This window comes from Sinohyriopsis cumingii, unplaced genomic scaffold (genome assembly GCF_028554795.1).
Source record: "Sinohyriopsis cumingii isolate HCF-2022 unplaced genomic scaffold, ASM2855479v2 utg000881l, whole genome shotgun sequence".
Classification (NCBI taxonomy): Eukaryota; Metazoa; Mollusca; class Bivalvia; order Unionida; family Unionidae; genus Sinohyriopsis; species Sinohyriopsis cumingii.
Window position 1 is genome coordinate 1,802,913 of NW_028315939.1, and position 19,569 is coordinate 1,822,481.

Consider the following 19,569-nt stretch of genomic DNA (forward strand, 5'->3'; position numbering starts at 1 on the left):
CGTAATCCTTTATTCTTTATAATTTCATGTTTGTATAACTTTCTATTTGACAGGCCCAGAAATCGAGGTCATTTCCAGGTGTGAAGAAAACGTGGTCGGATGCATCCGGTTTCCTGACATTGGCTGAAATTATCGATCGTTGTCCTCTTCCCCAGACAGTCGAGTTTATAGATGTAAGACAGCAAGACATTGTACTTACAGGCGATGACGAGACAGATTACAATTTCTGGCTCATTTTGTCCGGACCTCTTGAACTTGTGTCTGTTGAGAAACAGAAAGTTTACGTCGGCGTCACAGAAAATTGTAAGACGTTTATTTTGCCACACGATGCAAATTTAGTGGATAGTATAATGGGGGAAAAGAAAACCACAACTGAACATTCTGACTCCAGGATATCAAAATACAAACCAGACAGAACAATACTGGAAGAAAAATTGTTCTCCGACTTTGAAGACAATCCCAGGTATATGGAGCTTGGTAAGTCATAAAACTGTTGTTATATAGTATTCCCAAATCTTCTAAATTCAAGGGCACGTTTTATCTTGATGGATTTTTTCCGAGATGGCGTATTTCGTTTGGTTAACTGTCAAAGACCAAATCTCAAAACCAAATTACGTTGCACATATGTCGAGATAGTTTGTTTCAAGCAAAAGGGACATATTATTTCAATTAGGCCACCCCACCCCCCGAAAATAAAGGGGACGGTTTATGTCTTTTGCATGGACAATATAAAATTTTCTAACACAAAGTCAAAGCTCAAACATTCAGTTTTTTATTGTTCCAAGAGTACCTGAACATAGCAAAGACTAAAAGATTCTAATTCTGATATTGTAAACTAAATATTAATAATCTTTAAAAACATCGCACCCAAATTGAAATACCCGATGTTGATGCAGTTGATATAGAACTATGATTTGAGAATAGTAGCTGCAACTTATGAAGCCACTGCTGCAGTAATTTTTGTGTTCCAATTATTTTAACAAGGTTAAATTGTATTTAAAAGATAACGAAAAAAGAACCAATGTTATGTTTGTCTTCAAATAGGAAAAGCGATCAATGCGGAGTCTAGGGAGGATCCCACGTACAGAATCACTGCAGATAATAACTCATTTACCAAAAAAAGAAGTCCTCCGACATTTGCACCTCCGCCCCCACCCAGAATTGGTAAGACTCTCTATATTAAATTCTTATATCACTGACATTTCATCCACTCCTTGATAATCCCCTCCCCCATTTCTACCCCTTCCCTTTCTCTTCTTTAAATAGTTGTTATACACTTATTTTGTATTACCTTTTCAATTACAATCAAATTTTTTATATTGATTTATATTAATGCACTGTATGCGAGCCTAACTGGTGGAGGAAGAACCCGGAAAACCCCATCAAGAACAACGACACACGGAATGCTACTGGCAAGCTTTCTCACGTACCCACATTTGCCGATCCCGAGACTAGAATGAACGCGGCCAAAGGTGAGATGACACTGATCGGTTAAGGCGAGCGATTGAGACCATTAGGCCATCAGGTGTCCTGGATCACCAGCTATAACTTCTAGATAATGTCTCCATTTTGTAACTAAAGCAACTCGCACATGTAGGAGAACAGGTATGGCACAGTTAGAGAAGCATGTATCCATTAGACAGCTTTCATCACAGTACTATATTGATGAAACCAACAGCGTCTAAGTAATTCTTTCGGAATATTACCATGACGATTCATTAGGTTCTTTATGCTGCTAATATATTTTGTGGCCTATCTGCTTCACCTGGGTGACCTTGCAATTTTACCTAATTAATTCATCATGGTCATTTGGGTCACTACCAATTAACCAAACGACAGGCATGCCTGAGTGAAGGTTGGCTCCCAGTGCTTATACTCGGTACATACAATGAGTTCGTGCTGATAAAAAAAGCCCCGTGGCTAGATGGCAAGATGAGGTACTTGGATGTTATGGTGGTTGAGCATCATCCATCCATAGCCATTTATCTGTATTTATTAAATAGAGATGACAAGAAACATACATGTATGTGAATAAATTATGTGCAATTGTTTGTACAACAAGATCAATGTCTTCAACAAGGGCCACGATGTTTCTGTTCTTGGCTGATGTTGTCATTGAGAGGGAGGAAACCAGAGAACCTATAAGGAATCACGGACTTTGCATGTTAGAGCCAGGATTTGAACCTATAGGCTACATAAGTATAAAGTGAGTACATCGCCATTACATATACAAGTCAGACTGGTAAACGCTTGATGTATTCTGCATTTAAAAAACAACATGCTAATCGCCTATGTTGTTACAGGCCGGATGACGACAGGAACCCAAGTTTTCTCAAATTTCTATATGTGTATGTTCGTGTTTTCCGATTTGGAATACGGTGCAGGATAGATCTATTCTACCCTTATCCTGACACATGGACTGTTTGACCGTCTAGTGCGAGCGTGGTACACACAATGTAGCAATCGCTTCCCGATTCCCATCAAAACTGGACCATTCTTTCACAAATCAAGATAAATAAAAACTGCAGGACATTTAGGTACTAAAGCTTTGCAGTGCCGGATTACCAAATAGGCAGAGTAGGCACCGGCCTATGGGCCCCACGCATTTTAGAGTCCCTGTGACAACTGATCAAAATAATATTGATAAAACGTATTAGGGGATAATTTGCGAGGGGTCCCAAAGACTGATGCAATACATGGGAATGGCTGGGCATTATCGGAAATTTTGCTCTAATTTGGCCATAATTGCAGAGTCCATGACCGATTTTTTTTGAGTAAGACAACCTAGTTTCATTGGTCTGAAAAATGTCCGGAGGCTTTTGATAAGTTAAACGTCATAATTAAGAGTGCAACAGTTCTTTCAGCTCCAAATTATAGTTATTTAAAATGTATGTTGATGCACGTGTATAAATATTGTTTTCAAAAGACAAAATAAGTAGACCATCCAGAGAAATTAATCCACAACAGAACATTAATTTGGAATTATAGTGAATTCAGATAAGGACATTTTTTATTATAAAATTGTTTTTAACAATGCATTCAGTTTTAGTATATATATGAAATGTCTATCGATAAATATTTTATTTGACATGGCAGTCTATTTTGCTGTTATGAGAAGTAATGCTGTATTGCATGATATACTGGTACTTTGTTGCACTGAAAAAATAATGCGTAAAAATTAAAATAACGATGACCGCAAGAATCCCTTTTTTATGAGGAAATTATGTCAATATACGAACCAGTGAATTTAAATGTCCGTTATGATAATTATTTTATTTACAGGAAGTCACAGATAATCCGACTGGGTTGGTTTAGTACGAGACTAGTTACACTGATACATACATACATACATACATACATACATACATACATACAGGGGCCCCGAGTGGCCTAGTGGTCTAAAGCGCTCACCGCTCCGGATCACTGCCATCTCACCTCTGTCTGCGTCGGTTCGAGTCCAAGGCTCGGCTAGCGTGGGTACGTGGGAAAGCCTGCCAGTAGCTTCTCGTGGGTTGGTGGTTCTTCCCTGGGTTTTCCATGGTTCTTCCTACGCCAGTTATACTGGCCGCCATGTATAGCCTATCTTGTGCTGAAAAATGGCGTTAAGCCCTAGAACAACAACAACATACATACATACATATATACATACATACATACATACATACATACATACATACATACATACATACATACATACACTGTGACTTTAAGAATTCTTGTAGGATTCTTGTCAATATTACTGAATAATTGAATGCAATTTGTATTACAGCCAAACCAGGAGAGAAAAAATCGAAAGCCAAACAAAAAGAGGTAATTTAAAATTGTTATTACCATCATCATTGTCATCATCACCTTTTTTCAGCTACCACTGTTGTTATTATTATTATTATTATTATTATTATTATTATTATTCCCCGTACATAGGTAACAGTGGGTCGGGGAACCATCACACACTCTACCCGACAATTCATGATTAATGTATGTTACTTTATATGACGGAATAATTGTTAACAATAGTACACAGTATTACATTATAATTTTAAACCCAATATGCATACATATATACATACACATACATATGCATACATATATACATAAATACACATACATATACATGCGTACAAACACACATACATATATGCATAAAACACACATATACATACATATATGTATAAAAACACACATATACATACATATATGCATAAAACACACATATACATACATATATGCATACATACGTACGCATACATGCACATATATACCCATGCACATAAATATTTTACCACTAGATTCAACATTCACTTGTTATTACAAGTTTTTTGTATAATACCTGTTTTCTTTGCTCTTTTGACAATATTTGCATTCTGTTATCTTTAAAAAAAAATTTCTCTTATTATTAATCTAATAAAATATAAATACATAAATTAGGAGACAAATATTACTTTAACATTTTACTGCATTCAGACTTTGAAATTACATTACTTTATAGATGAGTATACACAGCATGTTTTTCATTCTAATAAACCCAACAAAAACATGAAATAAATGAGGCCATCAACCTACATGTGCTTAACTTAATATACGGACATATCTGAGCTTATTTAAAGTTGTTGTTGTGATTTGCAAACATAGTACCAATAGAAAGAGATGTGTCTATAGTAGCAATAAGTCGTCAAACTTTTTCATGTACTTTTGATACATGAACAGTATTTTTCTGACATGTAATAGGACGTCATTTCTTTTCTTAAATGTGACATGTTCGGTGTTTCATTGTTAAATCTACACTTATAGATATATGATTTCAGTTGTAACAAAGGGAGATTGTCACTGTTATCTCTTTTGTATTGGTCTATTGTACCAAAACTAAATTCTTCTTTAGCAACTTTAAAATTGTGCAGATGATTACACGTTCTCCTTATCCATCCAATAAAATCTATAAATAATGATTCAATAAAATCAATAAATAATGATTCAGTTTTGGAACAGTTCTAAAACAGATGAGATGAAATCTCCAATAAGGAGTCACAGCATAAAGAGCACACGCTTGTAGGGGCTTTCCCAATTTTGTTCAAAAATGTAAAATTCTGTGCAATATTTTAGTTTGAAACCATCTCAGTTTATGATACCTGGGTAATTTAACGGCAATAAAAATTATTTCTTCCAGTCACTTTCAGTCACTCTAGAGAATCATGTTCACTTTTAATTTCAGATGTATGTTTTTATTGCACTTTTTTCCCTAATGAACAAAATTACAGATTTATGTAAAACGGGCAGTATGTACTTTAAAATTAATGTTTTTTTTTATAAAGCTTGTTAGAAAAAGACTTTATGGGTGAGATCATCTCTTGAAATTCTAGAATGTTGACATGCATTTCAAGCTTTTACGAAAACATCTATATTAATCCATGTACCTTTTTCATTGACTAGATCGTTTACATACAAAACTTCCTTTTTCATTAGAATTCCCAACTTTAATGTTAGGAGTTATCCATGTTGGAGTGTTAAGAAAATCCTCTGACTTCTCTACAGTAAATTTATTTTGTAATTCAAGAAATGATACAATGACGTCAGTCCATAATGCATTCAAAGTACTGTATTTCTCACCTTTGTCATAAAATCTATGCCAAAAGTGAAGAAGTCTATATTTGGCATGGAAGTTGTTCGAATCTCTTTCCATTTAGGTGTAAAGGTGAAAAGTCTTCTCACCCAAGTGAGTTCCAACGATTGTACAAGCATGTTTATAACTATCATACTCAAACCACCTTCAAAATACTCCTTACATGAAACTCTTCTTTTGGCTTTGTCGTTTCTAACCCACATCCATACAAAGTTATGGAAAAGAAAATCTACCTCTTGAAGCTTGGCTTTATGTATTTTTGGTAAACTTAGAAATAGCCGAGTAATGCCAGCCTTTTCACAACTACAGTTTTTCCAAGTGGAGTAAGTGACATATTTGACCACTCATAAAGCAAAGATTTGCCCTCTCTAAGTTTGCTTTTCATAACACAGCTTGACCATATCACCTAACTCAATAGGAAACTAATACATAAATAAGTAACATGAGATTTATTCTAGTCTGAATGATATTCTTGACAGTACCTTATAGTACTTCCGTTGTGCTTCCTAACCGTACACATTTAGTTTTTATAAAAATATTTATACTAAGCCCTTGAAATTCTCACGTTTCTTAAAAATTGTTTTGGCTTTTCCTCTTTAGGGAGACATTTTATAACACCTTTTTTCTGAGATGATGATAGCTCACCATTATTATAGGCGAAATTGATTGCTCTTTCAAACTACTGACGAATCACTCTCTAAAAGACGTTAAAGAACTCGACTGTAAATCCATCTGATCTTCGACTTTTATTGTTAGGCATGTTTTAAGACTTGCCGTTGCCTCTGTTAGTGTAAATGGACCATTCACTAACTGACATCGTATAGTATCGAGTATAGGCATGTCTATAAAATTCAGTGAAGCCTCAAGATCAATCGGTCAATATTTTGATAAGAATATATCATTTCAAAGAATAATTTAGTTTCTGTTATCATTTATATCACATTGTGTGCAAATGCTCCATCCTGTTTAGCTAAAATTTGCATCATCTTACATGTATAGTTTCTTTTTCATATTACATAAATATTTTTGAAACCCTTTCCCCAATCCATTTTGCTTTAGATATTATCGTGACTCCTTCCCATGTTTGGCACAAATTTGCACTAATTGATTCTTTTTCTTTTCTAATTCTCCTAGTTTATTTGCATTGTTTTCCGCTTTTAAACAGTAATCTAATTTGTAACTTGATTTTTCTTGTTGTCGTTTTATGTGAAGCATAAGAAATAGTTTTGCTTATTATTTATAATAAAAGTATTACAAATAATTGGTTATTAATCAGGAATCTAATCTCAGAAGCTGAAGTTGATGTGGGGGACATATATTTATTTTGGCAATCTTGAACAAAGTCCTTAACAAGAAATATGTATTCTATTTCTTTCAATTGAGAATTGTTAAATTTAAAAATAAATTGTTTTTATGTTTTTGGAACTAGAGAAGAAAATGAGCTGTTCTATAACCTTGTTCTATAACAGACATCATTATCATTGTAAAACGCATTTCTGAAACTATGAAGAAATTTAACTCGCCTGCTTGATAGGGTTATTCTTTCTCAAAGTGCATCACTTTTAGTCCATATTTCGTTCTGGCCAGATATCTGTTAGGTTACATTAGATATATTCAGCACAAATATCAATGACTATATCTCATGCCTTTTTTGGTTATTTAGTGAGTTGCAAGTATATGTATCGAGTGTTACTAGATTGAACTCACGTTCGATAATTATACTGATTTTTAAAATCCTCTTTATCCTGAATCACTTCAGTGTAGAAATTTGGTGTTTCAAGATTAGGACCATAAATATTTATAAGTGTATACCTGCAATTTTGGATTGAAATATCTTAAACAGTCTTGTTGCCATTTACATCTACTTTTACTATATGTATTGTAAACTGAAAGTTATTGTTCGATAAAATAGTTTCTCGTCTAGAACAGGATGTAAAAGAAATTGAAGATACATTTGTAACCCCAAGTAGATACCTTACTTTCTAAGTCTTATAAACTTTCTAGAGTTTCTTTTTATTTAAAATATCAAAATGATATAGCCTTTGTTATCTTCTTAATTATTGTGCACTTGATATTGGTGAAAATACGATTTTATTACTTGAAAATACGCATAACTCGAGTCTGTTTGGTATTTACAAAGTCCTTCTATTTGGTATTGCAGCAAGACAGTCCTGAAAAATCGGAGTCTAAAAAAAAGACCAAGGGAGGTAACTTAGATGCAAAGAAGGAATATCTTACTTGGTCATATTCGGAAAATGTGTACTCCGAACCTGTCTTTTCTGATGTAAAATATTTGGAAGACTCAACACCAACCAAAGTCAAAACAAAGGACAAAACCAGCCGACATTCCAAAAATAGATTACCGGATCCCAACATTGAAAGAAAATATAAAATATTAGGTGATGTTGTGGAAGAAGCGAAGACAGAAACAGACAAAAAGCATAAAGTTTACGAACAATTGGGCTCTGTCAAGGAAGAAACAGAGATAAAAGGTAACATTTATGTACCAATGACTTCTTTCATTAAAGAGACAAATACTACGAACAACATTAACAAAGTAATGCCATCTGGCAGAAAGGAAAATGACAGTGAGTGCAGTGTACAGATCAAAATTGATTCCGACGAAGCTGAAAAAAATATTGACGAAAACGAATATGTGGAAATGGGATATCTTGGAACACAAAGAGGGAGCGCGAATGTTATCAGTCCAGTGATAAGAAGAAAACCAAACGTCAAACCTTTTAAATCTCTCACAAAGCGAGAGCTGGTAAGACGCCTGGAAGAGTGTGGGCTCAACGACCTGGCAGCTGTGTGCGAGAAGGAGAAATTGGATGGACAATTTCTTGCGGACCATGTCAGTGACCAGGACCTGATGCATGAACCCTTTTCTTTGTCTCGATATCAGATTAAAAAGCTAAGGGCAGCTATTGGTGGTTGGCGTCCCGTCACTGAATTATTCAGTCATGTCGACAGTGATTGACTGTTTTGAAAACAACAAAAGTAGAACATACGTACTTTGTTCAGTTGTGTTGTAATTGCTTTAAAGTAAGACAATACAAGAACGTCTTGCTCGCAGACTATTATCACGTATCCTATTCCAGACAGTGTTTTGGGAAACTCGTCTTGCAAAATAATATGCTTCTAACAGATCTGCCATTACAGATGAGCGTCGTATTTTAGTACTGTAGCAAATATTAAGTAGATAATAAGGCAGAAACGTTAATAACTTTTATAGTCTGTGTAGTCCAATAGTATGGCTTTGTATTAAGGGTTAATTAATTTTTTTAGAAGATGGACTTACATTTTATCAACAGAAGTGTTGAACTGGGTGGAAGTAAACCCGAATTTCAGACTGCTCTCAAAGATTAATTTTAAAACACATTTCTTACGTCACTTCTTTAGGCTCGAATAAACAGTAACACAAGAAAGAATGAAAACAACAATCTTTGAAAAATACAATAATTTATTTCCTTGGAAAAATTCTGTACAAATGAAAACAATATGAACTTACGGTTTCATAGAATCAAATCCAAAAATAATCCAAGAATAAAATTTTAGTAGTTCTAATAACAAAATGTTCTACTGATTTCACGTTAGAATCCGACAAAGAATCCAAGATGGAAGACGATGACGTATTCTGCAATCTGTAGTGTCAATAGTTTCTTTTAGAAACAATAACTATCACTCCGGTTTCTGATAGCTGAATAAAGTTTTATGAAAAACTGTTCTTGTTCCACAATATTACACGAGCACACGTATTTTCCAGAAAAATATCAGAATGAATCCTTTTGAATCCAAGTATTTTGAAATAACTCCAAACACACAACATACGACTAACAGTTTAACAGCCCAGCTTCTATTTAGGGTAATTCTCCAAAACATGGGTTTAATCGTATTCTAAATGTAAACACGTGATCATCTTCTAGAAATTTATAGAAAGGAAGTACCTGTTATAGGTCACGTACACCCAGTGCGACCCTGACGAAAACCAATCATTTTAAAATAAAATAGAACTTGTTTATGATGGTAGCTACAAATTTGGAAACAAGGTCATGATTTAGATCAACACATGGTGTTTATAAACTAACAGTCAAGGTCAAATTATTTTCTGAAAAAATATCATCTCTAGTGAAATCATTTACATTACAATATCATGTAATGAAAAATAAAATAATTTAAAACTGACAAAAATTTAAATTGAAATAAATATATATTTATTCAGATACAGGTAAATCAAATATACATAACAATCCCCATAAAGAAAAAGAAAGATTTATACATAACGCTTTCTTTTTACCACAGACTAATTATACATGAGGTTAAAATAACTCGTATAAATTACACAGTTTACATGAAATAATACATTGTTATACACGTGAAAGTGCGTCTGCTATTAAATTATATTTTCCATTGATGTGCTTGATGTCAAGATTATATTCCTGTAACAACAAACTCCATCTTAATAGTCTTTGATTTTTTTTCTTCATCTTGCCGATGAAAGTAAGGGGGTCGTGGTCACTAAATGCAATAATCGAGGAAGGAGCTGAACTAAGGTAAACTTCAAAATGTTGTAATGCCAATATCAAAGCCAAACATTTCTTCTCAATTGATGACTAATTCCTTATGGTGCTTATTTAATTTCTTAGAAAAATAGCACACTGGATGATCAATACCATTTTCATCTTCTTGAATCAAAACTGCTCCACCAACCTCAACATCACTTGCATCAACAGACAGTTTAAAAGTTTGGCTGAAATTTGGAGCTGTAAGAACTGGCGCACTTTTAAGTATGGCTTTCTCCTTGTCAAAAGCCTCCTGACATTTTTCAGTCCTAAGGAACTTGTTTTTCGTACTCAATAAATTTGTCAGGGGTTCAGCAATTATAGAAAAATTGGAACAAAATTGTCTGTAGTATCCGGCCATACCCCAAAATCGCATCATTTGCTTTTTATTAACAGGCACTGGAAATTCAGAGATATCCTTAACCATAGCATCTATATGTTTAACTTGTCCATGTCCCACGATGTGTCCTAGGAAAGTTATACTAGCTCGGCAGAACTCACTTTTAGATAAATTAATTGACAAACATGCATCTGTGAGTCTGTCAAAGAATTTCCGAATTGTTGCTAAATGTTATTTCCAGGTATCGTTGTAAATGATGACATCATGTAAGCATCACAATTGTCTAGACCAGAGGTAATCATATTCATGAGACGTTGAAATGTACACGCCGACCCTTTCATCCCAAACGGCATTACTTTATATTGGTAAAGTCCATCTGGAGTCACGAATGCTGAAATTTCCTTTGCTCTTTCCGTTACAGAAAACTGTCAAAATCCTTTCAAAAGGTCAAATTTGGTGACATACTTGGCATTCCCGATCTTATGAATACAGTCATCGATTCTTGGTAATGGGAATGAATCTGTTTTGTCACACTATTCACCTTCCTATAATCAGTACACATACGGAAAGTTTTATCTGGTTTTGGAACAAGTATGCATGGTGATCTCCAATCACTTTTACTGGGCTCTATAAAATCATTCTCCAGCAAATATTGAATTTTTGTTTTCAAGTATTCGTGTTTGAGAGGGCTCATCATGTACGGGTGTTGTTTAACAGGTTTGAATTTACAATTTCAACTTCATGGAAAATTTACCTGATTCTGGTAGGAACATCTGGAAATAAGTGCTCATATTCAAATAATAAATGTTTAAGTTCATTTCTTTCTTGCTCTTGCAAATCTGAAAGTTTCTGGTCCAGATCTTTCATAATTTCTGAATTCGGAACATTTGTCACTCCATTGTCAGCAGAATCCGATGAGATTCCTTCACTTAAATCTTCACTCAGTGGGACAGTTACAACTAAATTAATTGCATGTTTAGAATACGATATAACCCATGTTTTGGAGAATTAATCTCAATAGAAGCTGGGCTGTTAAATTGTTAGTTGTATGTTGTGCTGTTTGGAGTTATTTCAAATTACTTGGTTTGAAGTTATTTCAAATTACTTGGATTCAAAAGAATAAATTCTGTAATTTTTTCTGGAAAATACGTGTGCTCGTGTAATATTGTGGAACAAGAACAGCTTTTTTAATTATAAAATGTTATACACTATCAGAAACCGGAGTGATAATTCTTGTTTCTAGAGATTGCAGCATACGTCTTCGTCTTCCATCTTGGATTCTTCGTCGGGATTCGAACGTGAAATCAGTGGAACATTTTGTTATTAGGACTACTAAAATTTTATTCTTGGATTATTTTTGGATTTGATTCTATAAAACCGTAAGTTCATATTTTTTTTTCATTTTTACAGACTTTTCCAGGGAAAGAAATTATTGTATTTTTGAAAGCTTGTTGTTTTCACTCTTTCTTGTGTTACTGTTTATTCGAGCCTAAACAAGTGACATACGAAAATTGGGACCTCGTCCTAAGGATAATTTTAAATTTTGGGATAGAATATTTCAGAAAACTTTGTTTATCGAAATTTGAATTCTCGAGTTTTTGAATCTTTTTGAAATCGGCAATCTTTTTTTAAAATGTCATCAAAAGTGGAAATCTTTCTTTCAAATCCTACACAGGAACAATTAGATCTTTCAGAAAAGATGATTTGATTCAACTTGCCAGAAAATGCGATCTTTCTGAAGTAAAGGCTTCCTTAACGAAACAGGCATAGCCTTGTTCATTTAACAACATGAAATACGATTAAAAAGTATACGGTTTCCAGTCTTTGTTCATTTAACGATCTTAAATCCGTTGAAAAAAATGTACTGTAGTCAATACGTGAGGACGAATAAAACTACTTACAGAATACAAATTGCATTACACAGTAAGAAACGCTATCTCGTTGGAGCTATTTTACCAACTGAAAGTTTTTCATTTACAATCAAATTTTGCATGTATCAAAATTTCTAAAGGTAGCACATTGGAACGGTAATTCCTACAACGAATTTAAGTATAAATATATACAGTATGTGCTTATTAACAACAAGTATATGATGAAGGGTTTATTTCGTAATTGCATGATAATTTACCTCAAAATGATCTATCAATTTACATCCTTCACTATTTTCTAGAACATAATGAAAGAAGTGGAATGAATTCTTACGTACAATACAAGAGAGGTGCAAAAGTCAGTGCGAAAACAAGATTAGAGGTTCTTTCATTAATGTTCCTTTCCAACAAGAAAACAAACTTAAGGATTTAGAATAAGGAAGACTTTTTGTCTTGCAATATTTTCCCTGTATTTAAACAATGTTCAGATTTAATTTTTGAGTTCGAATTGTAATGGCATTACAGCCAAGATACAGGATGTTGAGTTCGAATTGTAACGGCATTACAGCCAATATACTGGATGTTGAGTTCGAGTTGTAATGGTATTACAGCCAAGATACTGGATGATGAGTTTGAATTGTAATGGCATTACAGCCAAGATACTGGATGTTGAGTTCGAGTTTTAATGGTATTACAGCCAAGATACTGGATTATGAGTTCGAATTGTAATGGCATTACAGCCAAGATACTGGATGTTGAGTTCGAGTTGTAATGGTATTACAGCCAAGATACTGGATTATGAGTTCGAATTGTAATGGCATTACAATCAAGATACTTGATTTTGAGTTCGAATTGTAATGGAATTACAGCCAAGTTACTGGATGATGAGTTTGAATTGTAATGGCATTACAGCTAAATTACTGGATGGAGATATATTCAAATATGTGTAGCAGTTTGTTTTACTTTATACAGAAAGTAGTGTTGCATATTCAAACAATCAAAGAAATATGCAAAAAACTCTTGAAATTTTCAGTAACTATTGTTAAAAAAACTGATTGTTTACGTATTAAGGAAAAGAAACCTACATTATTGTTTTCGGTAAATTTAGAAATATCAAAACAATGAAGTTCAAATTAGAAGATTATGGAACTTGATCATTAAAGACAATTTTCCTACAAGCAATCACCATACTGTAAGTTCCTTATATGTTGCCTTCCCTTGATATTTTCTACATTTATAATGAAATCTAGTCCCTTAGCTGTAAGTTAGGTTTGTCTTAATGCTTGCTTTCTAACTTGGACACAACATATACAAGACTCAACGTCAGTTATGCTGCTTTTCATGGAAACAGATCAATTTTAATAAAATCTCCAGAAAATTGTCTACAGTGACTAATGCTGTTTCTAATAACTTTATTAGACGTGCATGTTTTTCTTTTATTCTTTTTAAGTAGTGAAAGGTCTTTCACTGTAAACTAGCCATAAACGTAGGCTTTCAAAAGTAAAGCTATTTATTTCATACTTAAATGTATCAATTCATCTCTCTCTTTCTCTGTCTATATATTGCGATCGAAATTTTAGCTTGATATTTTCAGATTTTTTCGTGTCAAGTATTGACATTTACATCGTTTTTGTGTTTTTTAGTGTATATCTACGTAAACAAGAGCTTCGCTCGTTATCAATATAATCAAAAACGGATTTAGTTTAGATTGCAAATGATTTTACCCATGATTCACTGCATAAAGTTAACGTAGTAGTACCAGTGGGCAAGGCGAAAGGAATTTTCTTCCCACATATATGAACAGAAGAAATTCTATTGTGCCGGCAACGATATTAAAAAAATAAATAATGAAAATAAAACTTTGCAATTTGAACAGTCGTAATAAGTGTATTTGAAAGAAAACAATCAAAAATATAGGAGTCCCTTAAAATTGTTGACTGACGCATGGCCTGCCGTAAATGAACTGTGCAGGTTTTCTGTGCGAAAACCCAATGTGATCAAATTAACAATGTCAGATAAAAAGAATGCCACTCACCCAGCCTCCTCATTTCTTTGTGTTTTTGATACTAGGCGTCTACAATATTCAACTTGTTCAAATCTGAATAATTGTTAGATGGTTACTTATGAGTAACATGGTATTTTCCCTTACTTTAATATGTTATGTCACTTACTTTGGTACAGATATTAAGGTAGGAGTAGCCGACCCTACCTCCATGCTTGTATTTAAATGATCGGTGTTTCGAGTAATTTTATGTAATAAAGCAAACATATTAAATGAAATTCAGACGTCTTTGTTGGAACAGATACGCATGTGAAATTTATGTGTTTATCTTTAAGTATTTTTAATTATGTAAATTTCTCGTGAATAATTGTCGTATAAAGTTAATGTAATGAAGTGTGTGTCCTTTGCTTTTTGGGATAACGTATCTTTCTAAATCCTCTCCCCAAGGTAAAGCTATTTTAGCTAGATGCTGAATTGCATCTTAGCAAAGATATAAATCTAAGTCTGAATTTTACAAAAAATAATGCCTAACGGTGTTTTCTACCAGAGACAGCTTGTAGTTGATTGCCAGGAGCAGTCAACCATGCACCACAGTTAGTCAAATACAGAAAAATGACCGTACACGTATTATAGTATTGTATTTTATAGTAGTATTTTGAAACTGTGAGACAGATATTCTGAAAGACGACGATGTACAATGGGTCTGAGATCGGAAATAAAATTGCTGGCTATCAATTTAGAATGCGCATTTCATCTCTGCTGCACAACTGATAAAATGCCAAACGTATCTCGCTGCACAGAATAAATTCCTTTCCAATAAGATGCAGTTGATTCAGGGTTGAATTATAAACAATATCATTTTTAATGCCAGAACAGCAGTAGTTTTACCCTTCACCACGTCATTGGTAGGGTATATAATGATACAGTTGTAAGCCTGTCGCATTTTGGTTATGTGTTTGCATTTGTGTCATTCGGGCGCTGAGGTGGAATAGCCTTGTTCCATGAACACATTTTTGTCTTCTGTTTAAAAAATAAGCATTAAACAACTTTGAATTGATTATGAGAGCTGGAGAAGGATGAACGAATGTAGACTTGATCGTTTTCGAAAATTAATAATCACTTTTTTTTTACTCGTTCACTCAGTCCGTTTAGCCAGTGTATTAGCTTAGATGTATACAGTTGGAAAATAGGTCAGCATTTCATTTATTCAACTAATATTATGCAGAGTTTTAAAATTATTTATTTATGTTATTTACACGCAAATTTGAAAACTGTTTGATTTGTGAAGTACAATAAACAGTTTTAAGCACTGAATGTTACAATATCAACCTATCTACTGACCTTACTTTCTACCAAACTATTTAAATTCAAAGAAACTGCAAAATTGAAGAATAGTTTCCTTAATTCTTGATATGTTGTTGAAGATAGCGTACAGCACGCAAAGGATAATTGTCCTCATGCTTGACTGATATTAAGGACAATCCGAAAATGATAGGATGTGTTAGAGAATGACCCTTATATCTGAGTACAAGACTCCTACCGATGATTAATTGTTATTTGCACATGTAATCATCATCATCATCATCAGTCTCATGACCTAGTGTGGTCGTCGAGGCACTGTGCTGCTGAACATCTGACCAGTTCCCTCCACTTGTCTCGATCATGTGTCAATGCCTGTGTCTCCGCAAAACTTTTCCTGGTCCATTCTGTGATGTTGTCAGTCCACTTTTTTCTCTGTCTACATTTCCTTCTGCCACCCTGGACGCTGCCCTGCAGGACTGTTGTGGATAGACTGTTGGCTCTAGTGACATGGCCATACCATTTCAGCTTTCTGGTGAGGAGGTCCTCATATTGGCCTACTTCGCGCCTGATGGTGTTACGCACTTCTTCGTTTGTGATGTGGTCCATGTAAGAGATGCCAAGGACGGTTCTGTAGAATCTCATTTCAAGTGACTGGATTCTTCGTTGTAATTCTGCTGTCAGGGTCCATGCCTCACATGAGTACAAAAAGACTGAGATGACTAGAGCTCGCAATAGTCTGATTTTAGTTTTCAGACAGATATTCTTGTCTCTCCAGATGGGTCTTAGCTTTGACATAGCTGCCATTGTTTGTGCTGCTCTTGACAAAATTTCTGCTCTTGATCCCTCTTCAGTGATTATCGAACCAAGATATTTGAACTGGCTCACTGTTTCCAGTTCATGTCCTCTGACTTTAATCTTGGCTGAGATTTGTTTGCCACTATTTGTCATCAGCTTTGTCTTCTCAGCGCTTATCTCAATGTCAAATCTGGAAGATGTTTCATCCAGGTTCTTCACTAAGGTGGCAAGCTCGTCTTCACTGCCTGCCAGCCCATCAATGTCGTCTGCAAAGCGGAGGTTGTTGATGTTACGCCCTCCAATGCTGACTGTCCCACAGTGGTTTTCCAGGGCTTCGCTCATGATGCGCTCTAAGTAGATATTGAAAAGCGTGGGTGACAGGAGACAGCCTTGACGCACTCCCACTTTTGTCTGGAACCAGTCCCCCACAGAACCTTGGGCAATGTAGCCTTGGCGTACAGCTGCTTGATGGTATTGGTTAACTTTTGACCCATGTTATACTTCTAAATTGTGGCCCACAATACCTCATGCCACGCTCTGTCAAAGGCCTTTTTGAAATCTATGAACACATGATAGATGTCTTGTTGGTGTTGCGAGTACTTTTCGCACAGAACCCTGAGATTGAATATTTGCTCTGTTGTGCTTCTTCCACTCCGGAACCCGGCCTGTTCTTCAGCGATTATTTCTTCTGCTTGTGGTTTCAGTCTGTTCAAGATGATCTTCAGCATTACCTTACTAGCATGGCTGATCAAACTGATAGTTATGTAATTTTGGCACAGCTGGAGATTGCCTTTTTTGGGAAGTGTTATAATCAGTGACTGGGTCCATTGTGTTGGCCATTCACCTGTCTGCCAGATCTTGTTGCAGATTTTTGTTAGTAGCTCTTTCACTGATTCTCCCCCATTCTTGATAAGTTCAGCTGGGATGTTGTCTACTCCAGCTGCCTTCCCATTCTTCAGTGCTCTTATTGCTGACTCCACCTCTTCTTTGAGAATGGGGAAGTCATCATCATTTGAGGAGTTTGGAACTTCAAGCACCTCTGTGTCTCCTGTGGACTGATGGTTGTAGAGTTCTTTGCAATACTCAGTCCATCTTTCTGCAATGTCACTCGCTTCTGTGTGGCATTTTATATTTTTGTCTTGAATGGTACTGACTCTTGGTTGTTTCTGTCTGGTGAGGTCTTTCACAATTTGGGATGCCTTTTTGCTGTTATTCTTTACCAGACTGTTCTCCATTTCTGGCACATGTAATACATAATCTGTAATTGTGAATGAGATCCAATTTTTGTTGCTTTTTTACCTGAATAAATTATATTCAACTACAATTTTTTTTAATCATATTTTTTATTTAGAAAACTGACAAAACTAACAAGTACAATATTTCAAGCGTCATATTAAAAATATAAAGTAAACCCAATAGGAATTGTTCAATGTCAGCAGGACTCATTAATTATCTAATTGTAAGTTCCGATTAATATTTTATTTTGGTGCAACGGATGTTTTAATTATCTAATTGTAAGTTCATATTAATATTTTATTTCGGTGCAACGGATGCTTTAATTATCTAATTCTTATACTTGATTCACCATACAATTTTTTCAGTATACATTTCCTCTTAGCCAGTTTGTCACGATGTGAGGAAAAGTTGCTGATGCTTCATGTATTATGTATACACATATCTTCTTATAGATAATTCGTAGTTATGACCTCCGGGGATAGTGTCAACGCGTGTTATGTAAGTTTCCGAATATATATCTGATTTTTGACACAGAGCTACTGCCATTCTGTTGCGTAACCATCACACAACGACCCGTCCTGAGTAAATTCAAAGGGATTTCTACTACCAGGCCGACCAGGTAGACACCTATGTTTGTTTTGCAATCAGTCTGTGATGTCACGACCGGCTTGGAAGCTATTTCGGGCTTTGGGGGACCGGAAACCCGAGAAAACAAGTTAGTGATAAATTACTCCAGGGCAGTTTTCATTGAGATCAGACCGTATCCAATCAGAACTGAGATATTTAAATCTAGGACGGAGTCTCAATAAGCATCTTCTTATGTTCGGACTAAATCCATTTTTCAATGAGTACATGTGGGAACCTCACCAGGAGTAGATCATAGAGAAGCTGAGAGGCATTAGACTGTACTCCGAGTTGTGCACTCTTTAATAGGTGGGAAGGAATTCTAGTGAAATTCTAGGTTTTTATTTTCGAACAAAGGTTTCTTGAGGTAAGATAACTTCGCCTGAATTTGTCTTACTTCTAACTAGGTGTTGTAAGATTGATAAATTATTATGTACATTTAATTTATTAAAAATGGAATCTTCCATGCATAGCTGAATTATCAACATATCGTAACGTAGCGTATAGCGAGTTATTAACAGGCAAAATTAACGTATATAGATTGTTACACTAGAATCGAAGTGGATTGTGTAATTTGCTACTATGCATAACTGACTCTATTCGAGAATTGTGTTAGAACTTGTACTTACTTTGCCAGTAAATGAATATATAGATTAGGAATTAGGCAGAGTTAACCATTGTTGAACTTATGCACACATAATTTGGTATTTGTATTGTTATGTATATTTGATTTACTTGTATCTGATTTAACATATATATTTATTTCAATTTAATTGTTTCTCAGTTTGAATTTTGTTTTTATTACAGGTTATTGTAATGTAAATTTATTCTCTAGAGAAGATACTTTTTTTTTCCAGAAAATAATTTGACCATGACAATTTATAAACACCGGGTGTTGATCTAAATCCTGACGTTGTTTCAAAGTTTGTGGCAAGCACGTTAACAAGTTCTATCTTTATTTTAAAATGATTTGTTGTTGTCGAGGTCATGATGGGACTTCGTCTTTAAGATGCAAAATATTTTTGTTTTATTTCTTAGAGTAAAATGATTGGTTTTCGTCAGGATCACACTGGGTAGACGCGATCTTTAACAAGTCCTTTTTTTCTATGAAATTCGAGAACATGATGACGTGACCCCTTGCTTACGTTTAGAAGATATATAACCTATGTTTTAGAGAATCATTCTCACTAGAAGCTGGGCTGTTAAATGGAAGTTGTATGTTG

General features: G+C 34.6%; 1 protein-coding gene across 1 annotated transcript in view; it reads left to right on the forward strand.

Moving 5' to 3' along the window:
* LOC149773135 (uncharacterized) overlaps positions 1-9,364 on the forward strand; it is a 29,582-nt gene extending 20,218 nt beyond the window's left edge. Inside the window, exons 2-5 of the mRNA XM_089946774.1 lie at positions 54-477; positions 1,045-1,164; positions 3,770-3,810; positions 7,779-9,364. Coding sequence (XP_089802900.1) covers positions 54-477; positions 1,045-1,164; positions 3,770-3,810; positions 7,779-8,597 — 1,404 coding nt within the window. The 3' untranslated portion in view covers positions 8,598-9,364. The remainder of the gene's footprint in view (positions 1-53; positions 478-1,044; positions 1,165-3,769; positions 3,811-7,778) is intronic.
* The last annotated feature ends 10,205 nt before the right edge of the window (positions 9,365-19,569 follow it).